At 35.1% G+C, this 17,482-nt stretch overlaps 1 protein-coding gene across 2 annotated transcripts in view; it reads right to left on the bottom strand.

The window, feature by feature from the left end:
* Positions 1-240: 240 nt before the first annotated feature.
* LOC115431351 (uncharacterized protein C14orf132) overlaps positions 241-17,482 on the bottom strand; it is a 33,504-nt gene continuing 16,262 nt past the window's right edge. The window contains exons 1-2 of one of the 2 annotated variants that reach the window (XR_003937085.1): positions 12,401-12,612; positions 4,149-4,272 (exon numbers count right to left, since the gene is read on the bottom strand). Coding sequence is in view for 1 of the 2 variants with exons in the window: in XM_030151636.1 (XP_030007496.1) it covers positions 4,054-4,272 (219 nt within the window). In the remaining variant the exon portion in view is untranslated. Of the gene's footprint in view, positions 4,273-12,400; positions 12,613-17,482 lie in introns of those variants that run through there. The other variant, XM_030151636.1, reaches the window with a different exon arrangement.

Raw genomic sequence — 17,482 nt, 5'->3', positions numbered from 1 at the left:
TTGCTGCCTGTCACTACTGGATGGGTTAATGGTGTTAAAAATTTTAATCAGATTAATCGTAATGATGAATTAATCTGTGCTAATGTGTTAATTTTGACAGCCTTAGTTATAAATTAATTCCAGATAATGTGAGAAAAAAAAAAAATCAGTGAACAAGGTAGATATATAATGTATGATCTTCCTGACGGAAAACCAAATAAAGTAAATTCTAATTATTGAAATATAGACAACAGTACAGTCAAGTTCAACCTCCACTTTTATTTTTGTAACAACAATAAGTTAATGGAAGAGCCAAAATGATAAACATGAAGTCTTTCCACATCAGCAAAGCCTGCCTTACGTCTCACCTCCTGTTGGAACGGTGTTGGTTTTGTAACAGGTGCCGGATGGAGGCGTCATCCTTCACCTCCATGTGACAGGTTTTGGTGGAACAAAGGGTTTTATACAGTATCTGGGAGGAGGTTTGGACAGATTGTCCTCTCCAAAGTTTACATGCCTTCTTCTTCATGAAGTCCATAGAGTTTTAGAGTCACAAACACAGTGAGGATGTTCTATTGGTTTACAAGTCCACACTCCGACAGAAACTGGCTGCTGATTGGATGGTAGGAATGACATCAGAGAGGGACACCTGTTAAATAATGGACACCTGAGCCTCAACTGACCACATGAAGATCCAAAAAACACACTACATCACATGAATGATGTGTGATCAGTGTTGGATTTTTGATATGTTGTACACAACAAATAATCAAAAATAACAATTATATTGCAGTATTGTCTCTGAGCCATAACATCGCATTTTAGATTGTTCAAAGTATAACAAATGTAACTGCAAGGAACTACAAAGGAGAATCAGGGCCACATATTAAAAAAAAACATCATTTTAAGAGAATAAAGTTATATTCTTTTCTTTCTTTGTTTTTTCAAGTGTGTTACAAGTATGACATTATAGGTTTTTGAGAAAACAGACATAATTATCTGAGAATAGTCATAATATTTCAAGAAAAAGTCATAATTTCATGAGAAAAGCCCCATAAAGAAGGGTAAACATTTGATGATCTGTCTGTTACTTGCATTAAAATGAGAAATGTAATGGAGCTACTTAAATTATACCTCAGTGTTGGTTCATGTTTTATAACTAACAAAGTACTTCGGTAAAGTTGGAAAGATTTTTACAGATTGATCTCATAAAAAAAAGTTATATACAACTATATTCTCTTTTCTCTGATTTCTTCTTGAAGTTTTATATTTTTTATTTATTATCATGGTCCTAATTCTCCCTTGTAACAAACAACAATAAGAAATCAAGTCATTGTTATGGTTTAGGAATGTACGTCTTTTAATATCTGCCTACAAATACCTCATTTTTTTCCCCATCTCTATGTTCTGTTTAAGCATATCTCCTCCAGACATTTTAACTTTCTGACATCTGTGGAAAAAGCGATGACTAATTAATCCTCTATTCCTGATGTTACATCAGTAGTCTTAAATTTCCCTCCTGTTTTGTGATTCTTTTCCTCTCTGGTCCCTCTAACTCATGTTCCATCTCTCTTGTCATCTCCTGTACATTGGTTTTCTCTGTCATTGTGTTAAGTAACAGTACTACTAAGGATACTCATCTCCTCTCTGCCTCTTCCTCTTCCTCTTTTATATTTTTTCCTCATATGTGTCACTCATTACCCCTCTTCCCTGATGACTAATGATGTAAATTCCTTTTTTTTTTCTGTCTATGCCTTTAGGATTTATCTTTGTGTTTGATGGCTAAAGTTAATTCTAAGTCAACCACAAAGATCCAATCCGCTCTGACTGCTCCAGTAGCCAACGGGGATACACTTCCCTCTGGGACATCTAGTAAAAGAAGGAAAAAAAAAAAAAAAAACGGTCGGAAGCTCCGGATGGGAAATGAGAGGCGTGTTACAGCTCATTACTCTGCAGAGGAGTGACAGCACGATGACGTATTTCACACAGATGAGATGAACTGAGAGTTAGTGACACATGCATGTGCAAACGCATGCATGTGTAGAAACGCACATGTGCAGTAGGAGAACCTGACTTCCTGTTCCACTCTGAATAGACTGAGCTGAATCCACATAATGAAGAAAAATGTATTAAGTTCATCTACGCTTAAAGAACGGCATCCTAGGACTACTAATAGAGTTGTAAAATGTTATATACACTTAAAGGTTTTATGAATGTCCACAAAGGTTTAATTTCTGTTTTCCTGCAATGAAACGACACATGTAGCACCTCGAGTCTGTAGTCTTTTCTTTACTTTCTTCTCCTCTTCTGACCTCATACAGCCTCTTTTCCGTCACACACCACTGTATGTCCTTATCCTGTTAAACACATTTGCCTCCTCCCTATCAGCTTCATGAGGTCTCCAAGTCATAACAATCTCCCAGTGATTTGAGGGAAGATGAAAGCAAATGGAACTCCACTTTTTAATGAGGTATTTATTCTTACAATGTGGAAAAAGTATCCCTGACTGGAAGTGATGCCCCTGCGTGACCTCCCCTGCTTGTTAAATTTCAACAAATCACTGCTCAATCCTTGCCCAGCCTTGCCTTTTTTTTTTTCTTTTTTTTTTTTTTTTTAAATGGGGTTTGTTTCCTCTGGGCGTTTCAAGGGTGCAAACATTTCTTCCAGGGCAAGACATGCGTGTCAGATGAAGTGGAGTTTTTAAATTACCTATTATATTTGCAGACACTGGAAGACTAGAATTTGCTGAGGCATCAACTAAGTTAGAAATGGGGAAAAAAAAAAGAAAAAAGTTGAATAGTCATGATGAGGGACCATTTTAACGGGTATTTTTGGCCTTTTAATTCAAGTAGGTTCTAAGATGAAAGAACCAACAAGAAAAAAAATAGCATGGGAAGAAATAATCTCAAAGTGAACACAGATGGGAGTTCACTGCTATAGATCAAGGATCATTAGGACTCTGGCTGTCAGGGATCAAATCTCTGGCCCCACTTTGCATTAAATCTTACTGTCATTCAACACAGGATCACTTTCTGGCTTCTGATCCCACAAAGAGATCAGGCTGTGATCTTACCTAATCCTTGTAGCTCTGATGCTGACCTCTGCGGAGCCTGTGGTGTAACCAGGGCTGAAGGGGTTTACGTAATACCAGCTTGGCTTTTGCATAATCAGCTGACCACTGGGAAGCATAGAACTACTATGTCAAGGCCACAGAGTTTTTTTGTTTTGCCTTGAGTCCAAAAAGAATGAATTCTGTATTTTTGCTGGGGGACCAGTGAAACAATTTTAATAATCTTTTCATACGACGGCTAAAATAAACTCTCCAGTGACCCATTTTAGACCTGCAGTGGGTTCATACCGGAGGACAAGCTCATTTTAAATTAGCCCCTGTGGTCTGAGTGTTACTGCTTAAAAAGAATAAACGCTGAATAAAAATGTAATTGTCTTGAATTATTAATCCATTTAATTATAAAATAATTATTGATAAGTTATCTAAAAACTACTCTGGCTTCTACAGCTTCTGTCTGTGTGTGATGGAAAAGTTTGTTAATGAAATCTCCAGACAGGTTAAAGAAAAAGGGAAGCACACTGTAAATTAAACTCACACAAGATGCGATGATACAGTATTTCTAGCAGGATTGTCATGTGTTTCAAGGTAATTTGCAGGTTGGATTTGGTTCTTCTAAACTGGTGAATATTTGTGTTGCTTTTTTAGTAAAACGTTATAATGTGCAATAAGCAATTTACATCTGAGTTTGGTCAGTTCTCCATCTGTTTTATTTATGTATAATGCATAAACCCTTTAATGTAGCTGCATCTGGAATAGCAATTAATACTGCTTTGCTAGTAGAGTTATTTCTAAGTCAGTTTTGTTAAAAATGTCAAATGGTAGATAAAGGAATCCCATGCAAATTCCCTTTAAAAACAACTGCTGACATTTTACAAGTCCTTGGTCATCAGTCTATAAATAAGGCTCTTTTTTAGAATTTCTGAAGAAAAATATATATGTTTAGGATGTACATGGTTCTCCAGTATCCGGCACCAGCAGTATTTTTGTTCCACTCTTCGATGTCGTCAGAAGGCACAGGCACAAACCACCGCCACCACAACAATGTTGCCGATGGTGGCGAGCACAGCGATCCACAGCCAAATGGTATCACTGGATACTTTCCCATCATCCTCTGCTTCTGAGGGTCGAGAGTAGCCAGCGTTGAGGTTGGAGGTGGACGTCTGCAGGGACGTGTTGCCATTGTATGGAGAATCCATGAAGGCCCCGCCCACAACCGGAAAATGCTGTCAGAAGAGAGAAAAAGAATAAAGAAATTAATTAAAATACACCCTTTCTCCTTAATGTGACGTAAGAAGTAAGGCAGATAATTAACCCATAAAGACCCAAACAACCACCACTGAGCAAAACCATCTACTGATCTTAAATGTTTAATCTCTGGTGATCCATTATTCCAGGGGTGTCAAAGTCATTTCAGTTCAGGGGCCACATACAGCCTAATATGAGCTAAAGTGGGCCGGACCAGTAAAATGATATAAATAATAGGATAAGAACTGATAAATAATGTCAACTCTAAAGTTTTCTGTATGTTTTTGAGTGAAAAAAGTAAAATTCCATGATGAAAGTGTTTACACCTACCAACTGTACTTGAACACAACATGAACAAATATGAACAACCTGAAAATTCTTGAGAAAAAAAGTGCAATGTTAACAATTTTACACCTAAGTTGATCATTTATATATATGCATCACAGCTTAAAGATTTAGTAACAGGCAGAATATATATATATGTATGCATGCATGTATATGTTATCATGATAATATTTTACAAGTCTGATCCACTTTAGATTGAATTGACCAAAAATGATTTCAGTGTCCTTGATTATTAATATCTTCAGTGTAAAATGCAGTTTGTCATCTTTTCATGGTCATCAAATATCCTCCTGAGACCCAGTAAGTAAACATTTTTGCCATTTTACATTAAATAATTGCCTTAATTGGAAACAGGATGATGCAACAGTTTTTTCAGATACATTTTTTATTAATTTTTTTTCTATATATATAATGTCCTTTTCAGTGGTCTTTTTTTTTTAAGTAAAGCTGTGAAACTCTAGTCCACTACTGAGGACAAAAATGCACTGCTGGGTCTCAAGAGGATGTGACCAGTTTGGATGTTCAGAGGCTCCGTAGTGAACATGGAAACACCATCATCTTCTACAGCATTGATTCACCAGTAAAAAGTGGAGTTGGATCAATGACAGTGGATGGACACACTTGGTTTATGTTCAGTTAATGGTACATTTTACTGCAAAAGTCACTTTTTCTTCAGTTTTCTCTGTTTTTAATATAATAACCCTCAACTTCAATCTGAGCTTTAATGAACATCTACATGATCAGTAAATTAATGGAAAATACCTGATTTTGAGTGAAAAATACAAAATACAGAGGATAATGTTATAATAAATGGTGATAAATCACTTAAGAAAGGTTAAATATTGACAAAATTCATTTGGGAACTACCTTAAAAGTAGCACTGAGTGGATTAAGATCAGTAATTAGTAAAAGACTAAACAGTCCTTTTCCTGTTCGGCCTACCGTTTCTCCATATGGTCAGTTATGACAAAACAAATCAACCTCATGAACTTTACAAGTGATTTAACAATGTCTTTGCTGCCGACAGTTTGGAAAGGACAGAAGTTACTGTACATAAGATATGTTTTCCCTCTGTAATTACAGTGCTGATCTGAATCTGATTACTTGTGAAGTGTTACACCCCATAAGACTGAATATTACAATGAAAAGGAATGGCATGGGTGAACAATAACATGTTCTGTTCAGGAGGTTAAACTGCACAGCTGTGTCTGGTATCAGGACAGCTGTACTGTACAGTGAGGAGAAATCAGCATCTCATAGGAGTTTATTCCCAGGTGGACCCACAGCGTCTGACACATGCCACACAAACAGCGGCAGGAAGACGATACCTTACACATATAGAGCTTGTGAGGGACAAAAAATTAGTGAAGCGGGAAATGAATCCCAATTCCTGTCTCAGCTGGATCAGTGTGTCTCAGGGGGTTTTCAGAGACAGAAAAGAGATGTCATCAATAGGGACAACGCTGTTTCTGGTAATTAATAACACAACTCTGCCTCTAACACACTCTACCTCTGTTTTTTTCTCACACAGACAGATTTTTACACCTCCAGAAAATGAACCGCCCCGTGTTTTCAGTGCTCGAGGTGTGACACCTGTGTTAGAGACTCACAGACGTGTGGTGGAGAAACTGGAGATACTTATAAACTACTGCACTTTTCACACTTTCACAACAAAACACAGACAAAACATAAGTATGACTGGCTATGTCTCTTACAATTAGATCACAGGTGTCAAACATGCGGCCCGGGGGCCAAATCTGGCCCGCCAAAGGTTCCATTCCGGCCCACTGGATGAAAGTGCAAAAATTAACCTGAACAGTCCAGGTTGTCCAAATCATTTTGGTTCAGGTTCCACATACAGACCAATGTGATCTCCAGTAAAAATAACAACACAATAACCCATAAATAATAACAACAACAAATTTTCTTTGTGAAAAATTATGTGGAAAAATTTTTAGTGAAAAAAATATTACACTGTGAAAATATTTACATTTACAAAACTATTTTTTTCACAATAAAATGCAAATAAATACATAAAAATAAATAAATATGAACAACCCGAAATGTGCAATTTGAACAATATCCTGCCTGTTACTAAATGTTTCCTGCATTTATGGATCCACTGTGATCTGTAGTTGTGTTAATAATAAGAGACGTAATATTGTAGAAATTGTTCAAATTTAGTTCCAAACTCCAAAATTTTAACAATATTCTGCCTGTTACCAAATCTTTATGTAACATTGTGTTTAATGTACATGTATAAATACTAAGTCGAGGTATAATATTGTTAAAATTGCACTATTTTTTCAAATGACATTTCTGTTTTTTCAGGTTATTCACATCTTTTTTGTAAAATGTAAATAGTTTCATCATTTAATTGGGGGTTTTTTTGTACTTAAAAAAAAAAAATGAAAAACTTGGATTTGTCATTATTTATAGGTTATTAAGTCATTATTTTACTGGTCTGGCCCACTTGAGATCAAATTGGGCTAAATATGGCCCCTGAACCAAAATGAGTTTGACACCCCTGAATTAGATAAAAAATTAATCCGCTGTGCACTGATATAAACCAACAGCTCAGCACCCATTAATAACTCCATCTTCTACTCTGACAGCTGAGAGGTTCAGCTGAGTTTGACCTTTTCACTTGGAGGTGTTTTAGCATGTTAGCTCCTTAACAGTGATTTCTGCTCATTCTAGGGTAAAAAAGCAAAATAGGCCTCATTAAGGTTCATTAACTGCAGTTCACATGTTGGTTTAGACAACAGTTTAAACAGAAGGAGAACCCCACTCACTGGTTTTAGTAAAATCTGCATCTTTATACTCATTAATTTCAAATCCTACCATCTATTACAGTATTTAAAGCATTTACAGAAGCTGCATTATGAAAACAGCTCTAAAGATGTTTTATTGGACCTAAAAAGGCTCTTCAAGTAAGTTCCTACTAGAGCAAGGGTGTCAGACTCATTTTAGTTCAGGGGCCACATACAGTCTAAGTGGGCCGGACCAGTAAAATAATATAAATAATAGGATAAGGACTTTGGAGTGAAAAAAGTAAATTCCGTAATGAAAATGTTTACATCTACGAATTGTACTTGAACATAACATGAACAAATATGAACAACCTGAAAATTCTTTAGTAAAATAAGTGCAATGTTCACAATATTTTGCCTTAGTTTATCATTTATACATGTGAATCACAACTTAGAGATCACAGTGGATCTACAAATACACAAAACATTAAATAACAGGGAGAATATTGTTAAAAATCCACATACCTCTCTTAAGACATTTAAGTAATTCATATTTTTTGTAAAAGGCTAGTCTGTAAATGTCAATATTTTTATGTAATTTTACTTTTTTTTACACTAAAACAAAGAGACAAATTTACAGTTTTCATTATTTAAAGGTTATTATGATAGTATTTTACCAGTCTGATCCACTTTAGACTGAATTGACCTAAAATGATTTTAACATCCTTGATTGTTAATATCTTCACTGCAATTTTTGCATTTCACAAATTCATCCAAGGGGCAGGATTGAACCCTTTGGCGGGCCGGATTTGGCCCCTGGGCCGCATGTTTGACACCTGTGTACTAGAGCAATGACCTGGACATACAGTCACGGAAAAAAAATGATTAGACCATCAAAAGTCCTCAAAAACAATGGTTATGCAATCAAGTTCTAACTCCTGTGTGTATCATGTGACTAAAACAGACAGAAAAGAAAACATGGAATGCCTAAAAGCACTGTTTTTGGCAGTACAATGCCATAGATATTGATGTAAGAACTTAAGTGATTTTGGTTATTATCAAGAAAATATCGAAAATAGCTAGATAACAGCTCTGAAATTAAACTCTCATGAGATACTTTTGTTATAATTATATTTGTCCAAACAAATGTACCTTTAGTTGTACCAGGCATTAAAATGAACAAGAAATTGAAGAAAACAAGGGTGGTCTAATAATTTACAAATGAGAAATAAAAGTGCACAAGTGTACATTACAGGAAAATGGGCTAAGAACAGTTAATACATCAATACAGACAAAATGTAAAAAAGGAACTACTGATAAATACTGTAATACTAAAACAGTACTGTAAACCTGAGCTCCCAGTTCATCATATTGATATATAGGATAATACATACCGCTAATGTATGGTACTATGATAATTTCCATTATGCTTCATTATTCATGCACAGCCGTCTCATCTCATCACATAACACCGACAACTATTGTTTGTGTGCGCCTTTTCGTTCCTTTTCTCATCGCCACTGTTAAGATACAGCGGCATAATTTATGAGAAACCTTTAAGAGCTCGCGCATCAGCCATTTAAGATCTATATTTAATTCAATCTTCCTCTGAGGGTTTTTTTTCAAGTGACTGACTTTATAGTCATTTAGAGATGACACAACCACAGAGTGAATAAAAAAAAAAAAATCTTCAGAGAGCTCAACTTGTTTGCCTTCTCATTGAAAAGTTCCTGCCTCTGAGCAGTGTCTGTGTAGTAAAACACAACCAAAAGGTCATGAGCAACAACAGCAGTGAGCGTGAGCATATGAGTTAGTATGAGTAAGAGTTATTATGCCACATGCCTGAGAGGTACAAAAAAAAAAAAAACTTCAGAGATGAGATGAGTTTTTACTTGTACTTTTTATGTGCTGGTTTTTAAGAACCACACTGTCTGAAGTAAAATGTTAAATTCTATATCGTCGGCTTCCTGATAAAACCTGCTATGTGACTTTTGGCAAATTTTACAGGAGAAACAAAAAACTGTTTATATAACAGGAAACTGAAATAAGACGAAAAAGATCTGTTCCTTTAACCCTCTCATGTATGAATTGTGAGAACCTCAGTCAAGATTTTTTTCTTCAGTGTTTTTAATCCTCCTTAGGCATGAAAAAAACAATGCGATCGAGTTTTTTTTTTTTCTATGGAGTTACACAAATATCCATGCATTTAATTTTTGAAGTAAAGAAACGTGTTTAAAACCAAATATCAGAAAGTGATATGAAAACAATGAAATAAAAACATTTTTAATGCTGCTAATCTGATGTCTTCTCATATTTTAACATATTCTAATGCCAGTAATTACTCACTTCATGGAGATAATATGCAAAAAAAAACCTTCTTGTCTAACAAATAACAACTGATTTACACTCAAACATGTTAGTGCAGATCAGGTTTATCAAGAACAGCAAAGTTACAGTAATGGTATGAATGTCAGTGTATGGGATGGTGCGTAAGTGTTCACTGTGTTGGCTGATATGGAACTAAAACATCAAAACCCGTTAAAATACAAGAGAACAGCTGGAGAGGAACTGTCCACTGGAGTGACCTATGCATGAAAGGGTTAATGTTGGTACTTCTGATGGAATGTCAACAACTTTCACAGGAGACTGAAATTTAAAGCTTATAACAGGGGAGATAGCAGGTTTTTATTCCCAACCAAAAATGTCACTTAGCAGGTTTTATCAGGAAGCCAACGATTTGATACTGGACAGAAAGTGGGAACTGAAACTGATATAAAGTGTAGGTCGCATTCTGACTGATGAGGCTTAATCTTCATTATATGCTCGAGTAATTTTTACAAATGTACACAATTTTATGCTGAAGGTAACTGGTGCAAGACAGAGCAACAGACATGGAATACAATAGTAATAATATGATGTAACAACACCATAAAATGATTAAATTAAATAAAAGTAATAATGAGGTTTGGTGAGTATAACCAAAAAACATGTTAATCATATAATCATGTACAGCGGCTCCCACAAGAGTTGATTCATAGAGATTATTTTCCTACAATTTATCGATCAGATTTAAACCAAATGATTTAAGAATTACTCAGATCATCACTGGCTAAGAGTGACTTTTACATACTGTCATCCATTATCCTAATAATTACAGCACATTTATTTCACTCACTCTTAACATTTGATGATGAAGTTGTGCAGATCAGTTTTTCAAGCATGGTTATGATCCATTCACAGACGACAAAAGAGAAATTAAGTCATAAAAACAACTCACAGGTGGGGATGTAACGATTACCGGTACAACGATAAACCGCGGTAAAATTGCAGACGGTTAGTATTACCGTTAAAATTCTAATTATCATGATAACCGTGTTTGATTATCACACTTTTAAGGGGAAAAACCATATGTAAAGCTATGCTTTTATGTCAAATATTTGAGTATAGTTTTAATTTATTACAATTTTAATTTTATATACCTGATATTTGGAACCAATATTCACTTTTAAAGTCTTTGAAAAGGTTTGTTAAACATCTTTGTGTTATTTATGCAATATATTATATACATTTTTCCAATCGGATTTAATATTTTTGTGTGTGTGTGTGTTTTCTGGCCTTTTATGTTCATATAGTAGGTTAAAGTGAAAAAATAATAGACAGATGAGCTAGATGAAGTTGTGCTGAAAAAAAAGATCCCAAACATGGGTATAGTAAACATTTGTTTATATAATATATAAAGGCAAAATCAAAAGTACTGAAAATGGCCAAAATAGGCTCAGACCACTAAGGGTTAATACTTGAACGTTTCTGCCAAGAGAAGGTACATTGTGCCAATTATTTTTTTATTTTTTTATTTTTTTGTTTTTAATACAACTCAGTTAAATTATTTCCGTGTGTGTATCAGTACTTCCTGAACATTTTGAGCACAATTTCAATAATACCGCGATAATAATGATAACCATGATAATTTTGGTCACAGTAACTGTGATATGAAATTTTCATATCGTTGCATCCCTACTCACAGGTCATCAAAAACCACTTGTATATTGTTGCTTATTAACTTTACATTAACTAGGCTACTTCTCGGATGTTCCTCTTAAATCACTTCACCCGTCTGTTCGCTGATTACACACCAACTGTCTCCAAGTGATTATTCTCCCAGACTCAAACATGTGCACGCACTTGCAATCACTGCACTGACTATCACACACTAAGCTGGGACGAAAAGCAGCAATCTGTTCATACAGAATCTGTCCATCAGAACTCAGAAAGAAACAGAACTTGGAGTAAGTCCTACAACAGCTTCTCAGATTTATTATATCTACAGTTTCTGTTCACTTTAAAAATGTTTTTCAAGACCTATAATTAATGCGATGAACTTTGTAGAATGACAAACATTCCAAGTAATAAGTCATTTCTTTGCAATATTTTACGTTTTTTGATGAATACATGCACATGATTAAGAAGATCAAAGTGTAGTCAGATACTATTAATGGTCAGATTCTATTTCAACAACAAGCCAAACACTTACAAATTACAAAAATAAAGAACTGAACAATAAGTCACTTCAGGTTGCTCATGGTGGGCTAGTAATTTGACTAGTTTAATAACCATTATCACCAACATCAAAACACACATGTAATAAAACCTCAAAAAGGAGAGCTGTACAATGATTCCCAAAAAGAAAAAAAAAACAAGCATCTAATTTTTGCCCTAAAAAACAGACAGGACAGATGGGAAGTGCGGAATAGTTAAAGATCGGATGAGTCTCTCATTTAGGATTTGTCAGCATTTATGCCACATTGTATTCACATCAAATGCTAACATTACCTATATTTCTATTTTATTTTTCCAAATAAAATAATTTCAACATTTCACTTAAGTGCCTCATTGTCATTAGTGTAACTCAGAGAAAAGGTGTTGATATTCAGACATAATATGAAACAGAGTAAACTAAGGATGAAGAGAAACATGGAGAAAAAGTAGTAAAAACAGAAGTGTACAGTACCTACAGCCGGCCGTGGATGAAGAAACAGTCAGTTTTGGTTTGCCTGTCTGTCCCGTCCTATACTCTGACTTAGACTGAACACATCCAGAAAGAGAGAGAAGGAGAGAGACTGAGACCGTAATGATAGAGACAGCAGAGATGTACTGAGAGAGAGAGAGGGAGAGAGAGAGAGAGAGAGAGCATGTGAGAGACAGATTTAGAGATCCTGCTGAGTGTGTATATGTGAGACTGAAAGAACACAGCATAGACATGTGTTGGACTATGACAAGAGTACTTCGTGAATGTGTGATAAAGGGGGGGGGGGGGGGGTCAAGGTAATGCTTTCATCTGTGTAACAGCTGAGCAGGATGTTTATAGTCAGTTAGACTGCGTATGAATCCAGTTTGTCAAAGAAACACCAAATTTGTATCAGCAATGACATGTTTTCAATTAATTTTTAAGAACAAAACACTCACTAAATGTAACTTGTTTAGCCCTTTCATGCACGAATTATGAGAACCTTGATCAAAATTTTTTCCTGAGTATTTTTATTCCTCTTTAGGCATGAAAAAAAAACAATGCAATTAAAAATTTTCTTCTGAAAAATAAATAATAATAATTTAAAAAAATAACAATAATAATTAAATAAAAAATAAAAATACATAAAAAAAAATAATAATGAAAAAAAAAAATCTTATGAACCTATTTTTCATGAAGTTGCAAAAACGTCCACTCAGCTGGACACCACACATTTAATTTTTGACGCACAGAAATATGTATTTACTGATAAATTGTGTGAAAACTATGGGGAGGGCTTGTGATTCTCGGGCTTTATGCTCAGGAGAGATCTACATAATGTTACCAATTCATGCCAGAAAAGATATGTAGTGTCTTAAAACTTTAATAAAGATATGTGTAAAAAACAACAACAACAACAACGAAAAGAACAACAAAATCCATGAGTATACAAGAGAACAGCTGTAGAATAGCTGTCCACTGTAGTGACCAGTGTGCATGAAAGGGTTAAACAGATTTTGGTAAATGAAGCCTGACAGAGAAAAAGGTAATCCAGCAAACAGGAAAATAATCATCATAAATCTAATAAAAATATGCCTCTCTGAAGCTTATCTTTCCGCAACAAACCCAACAAAGCAAACACTGTGGAATAATGATACTGGAAATCCAAAAAGACAACCAAAATCCTTGAACTTAAAACACTGTGAGTCCTGTTTACATAGAGTTTGACTCATTCTGCTGAATCATCAGGACAGTCAGTGTTTCTGCATCTGCACCGGGGACTGTGGGTATGCAGGTAATGTCACACATGTCACACAATCAAAAGCCAGGCTTCCCGAGTGTGTTTGTGGCTCTGACACGCAATTATACGTGTACTTGATGGTGCACCTGCGTATATGCGTGTATGTTAAGACCCTTGGTGCGCATGTATGCCAGGACAAATATTAATAGCATGCATCTGTATGTATGGATGAATGCCTATGCACAGGTTAACGTGTGAACATGTGTCTCCGTGTTTTGTGCCTCATGTTTGATTGTATCACTGCAGAAAAAGCTGTTTTAACATGTCATTTTTACTTATATTCTGTTACATCTGCATTCACACTGTTCACTATCCTGTTACATTTGCACTATTTACACTGTTTAATACTTTGTTACATTTGCACTATTTACACTGTTTAATACTTTGTTACATTTGCACTATTTACACTGTTTAATGTTTAATACTTTGTTACATTTGCACTATTTACACTGTTTAATGTTTAATACTTTGTTACATTTGCACTATTTACACTGTTTAATACTTTGTTACATTTGCACTATTTACACTGTTTAATGTTTAATACTTTGTTACATTTGCACTATTTACACTGTTTAATACTTTGTTACATTTGCACTATTTACACTGTTTAATACTTTGTTACATTTGCACTATTTACACTGTTTAATGTTTAACACTTTGTTACATTTGCACTATTTACACTGTTTAATGTTTAATACTTTGTAACATTTGCACTATTTACACTGTTTAATGTTTAATACTTTGTTACATTTGCACTATTGACACTGTTTAATACTTTGTAACATTTGCACTATTTACACTGTTTAATACTTTATAATTTTTGCACTATTTACACTGTTTAATGTTTAATACTTTGTTACATTTGCACTATTTACACTGTTTAATACTTTGTTACATTTGCACTATTGACACTGTTTAATACTTTGTAACATTTGCACTATTTACACTGTTTAATACTTTATAATTTTTGCACTATTTACACTGTTTAATACTTTATAATTTTTGCACTATTTACACTGTTTAATGTTTAATACTTTGTTAAATTTACACTATTCTACTTTTAATATTCTGAACTCTACCCTTTCATACAGTGTATCTCTTATTTGCACATATTCAGATTGCACACTACATTATATCTTATATTTGTTAATATGTGTCTGTATCTTATTGTGTTATTTAGATGTAAGTGCACTGTCACTGGCAGAGACCACCTGCAATTTCATTACACAACTGGTGTAATGACAGTAAAGTCTATTCTGTTCCATTCTATTCTATTAACACCATAGCTCTTGATAATATTTTGGTGTTATTGAGCACAAATTCAGTAATTACATCTTTGCATATTTTATTTTGTATCGTTGAGTAAATAAGAACTCTCCTCCCTTCTGTAGACTCTTTTTGTGATGCAGATTTTGGCGGATGACAGGTATTTTCAGATAGACAAGGGGTTAAATACATGACTGGCAGCTGTAATTAGCTTTCACCAATCAGATGCAATTCAACGTGACTTTACTGCTCTAATGTTGCAAAAGTGTCTTCTCTTTTCCACAGCAGTGTAGAAATGCTTGAGGTCATCTACATAGATTCATATTTAGTCTTGTGATTTTGACCAGAGGATGAAGCCACAGACGGAGGATGTATTTTCAGATTCTGACGTTTTTAGACCTGATTTTACTCTGTTTCATGTTGTTCTTGAGGCAGTTTGTGTTTGGTTAAGGAATCCCTAAAAATCATAGGATTTGGGCAAATTGTTTCTGCATAAAAAAAGTCACACGTTTAGAAAAAAATAAGACATTAGGATTGAACACATTTGCCAGTCATGACCTCAAGAACTACTGTGGTCTATAGAATGGAATAAAAAGAGAGAAGAGGTCTAATGCACTGAGAGCAGTGTTTTTCAACCTTGGGGTTGGGACCCCACGTGGGGTCGCCTGGAATTTCTAGTAATTGATAAAATAAAAATAAAAACTTACTGATAAAAAATAATACATGGTGAGTTGAGAGAGACAATCACACTACATAAAAGACATGACAAACTCTGAAACTGAAGCACTGTGGTTCTGTTTATCTTTCAAATGTTCATTGTGGTCAGTTTCAGATGCTGCAGCTCTTTCATAATTCATAGTTTGAGTTGTTTTTTCAGTATTAATTTGCAGCCTTATAAATTCAAGCTGGATTGGAAGGAAAATAAAATTCTCACTTTGTGCAGTAATCTACACCTGGCTTTTCTGCCTTCGTCCATAATAATATACATTATATAGACTAAATGTCATCTAAAATTAACGTTTATTTGCAACATAGTATAGCAAAGTATTACATGATCAAAAACAAATTAATTTTAGCAAAAAAAGTATTTGTTTTGAATGTCTGAGGTCACCAGAAATTTGTGATGTTAAAATGAGGTCACGAGCCAAAAAAGGTTGGGAACCACTGACTTAGAGCATCAGGGTTATGTCAATTTTTTCCTTTTTTTTTTTTTTTTTTTTAATTTTTCCTACATATTCCTATCATCAGCTAAAATCTACCTCCTCTGACTCTCTACCTCTGTGGACCCTTCTGTTATTGCCTCTTTGCTCCCCCCTCTACCACCACTACAGTTTGGATCCACAGGACATCCTGGTGTAGTGTGCAGTGCTGTAGGATTTATGAGATTAAAAACTATTTAATGTATAGCTTCAATCCTCCAAATCTCAGAAAATGAGAAACTGTTGCTACATGACGTATATCCAAAGCACAACTTCACTTTTGTGTAAAATAAGTTGGCAGATGCGACTGTTTCCTGTGCCCATCTGTGAGTGTCTGTCCTGTGGGGACGAGGCATGAGTGTGCACTCTTTGTCTGGGTATCAGTGTGTGTATGCGTTTGCATTCATTTCTCTGTGTTTTCCTGCTGTATGTGTGAGAAGGGCTTGAGTTTTCATGTAACTGTGTGTGTGTGTGTGTGTGTGTGTGTGTGTGTGTGTGTGTGTGTCCAGGAAAGTGGTGGTGTAATAAGTTACATAATTGTCTTCTAAGTTCAGATGAGATTTGGAACTTGCCTCTGGTGAACACGCACACTCACACATACACACAAGGAACAAATACATGTGTATACAGACGCAGCATATTTATCAATCACCGCAAACACACTCTCAATGACACACTGGAGGCCTGGGGTTATTTAACATGAGGAGAACTTGAGTGGAATAAGGGGATTTGGGGCAAAGAAAAAATAACTCCCTCATAATTAGCCAAGGATGGGGGGGCGGGGGTAAAAAAGGCCAAAACTCGCTTATGATTTATGATGCATTTGTTTCACAAGCTATTAGTGTAGATCTTGACGTGAAGTTTCCTCCTGGGCTTTGGGAATATTTCACCCTTATGCATCCTGTCTACAATACATATACATATAAACTTAACAGAGGGAGTGAGGGGGATTATATCTGCATATGAACTTGAATTAAAAATTCAAGGCTTGAAATTTGGGTCTCCATCTGTGACCGCTTTAACAGAAAAACAAGGATGAAAGAAAAGAGGGGGGTGACAGAGGAGAAGGAAAGGGTGAATAAACAGCCCTAAAGCATCCAGCTGTTCTGCTTTTTTCTGCAACATCTGTCATGGCAAGAGACAGAAGGAAGACAAAGAGAAGGTGAATGGAAATAAAGTATAAAAAGGAGACGAAGAAAAGGAAATAGCATTAAAATGACTAGTTTCTCTCCAGCTATGCATCTGTGGACTTTATGATCTGACATGATGTAGATGTACATGTACATCCGTCCCATCACTCTCATATACAGAGCAGTATCT

The sequence above is a fragment of the Sphaeramia orbicularis genome, chromosome 13 (genome assembly GCF_902148855.1).
Source record: "Sphaeramia orbicularis chromosome 13, fSphaOr1.1, whole genome shotgun sequence".
Classification (NCBI taxonomy): Eukaryota; Metazoa; Chordata; class Actinopteri; order Kurtiformes; family Apogonidae; genus Sphaeramia; species Sphaeramia orbicularis.
This window is presented reverse-complemented; position numbering and strand designations above follow the sequence as displayed.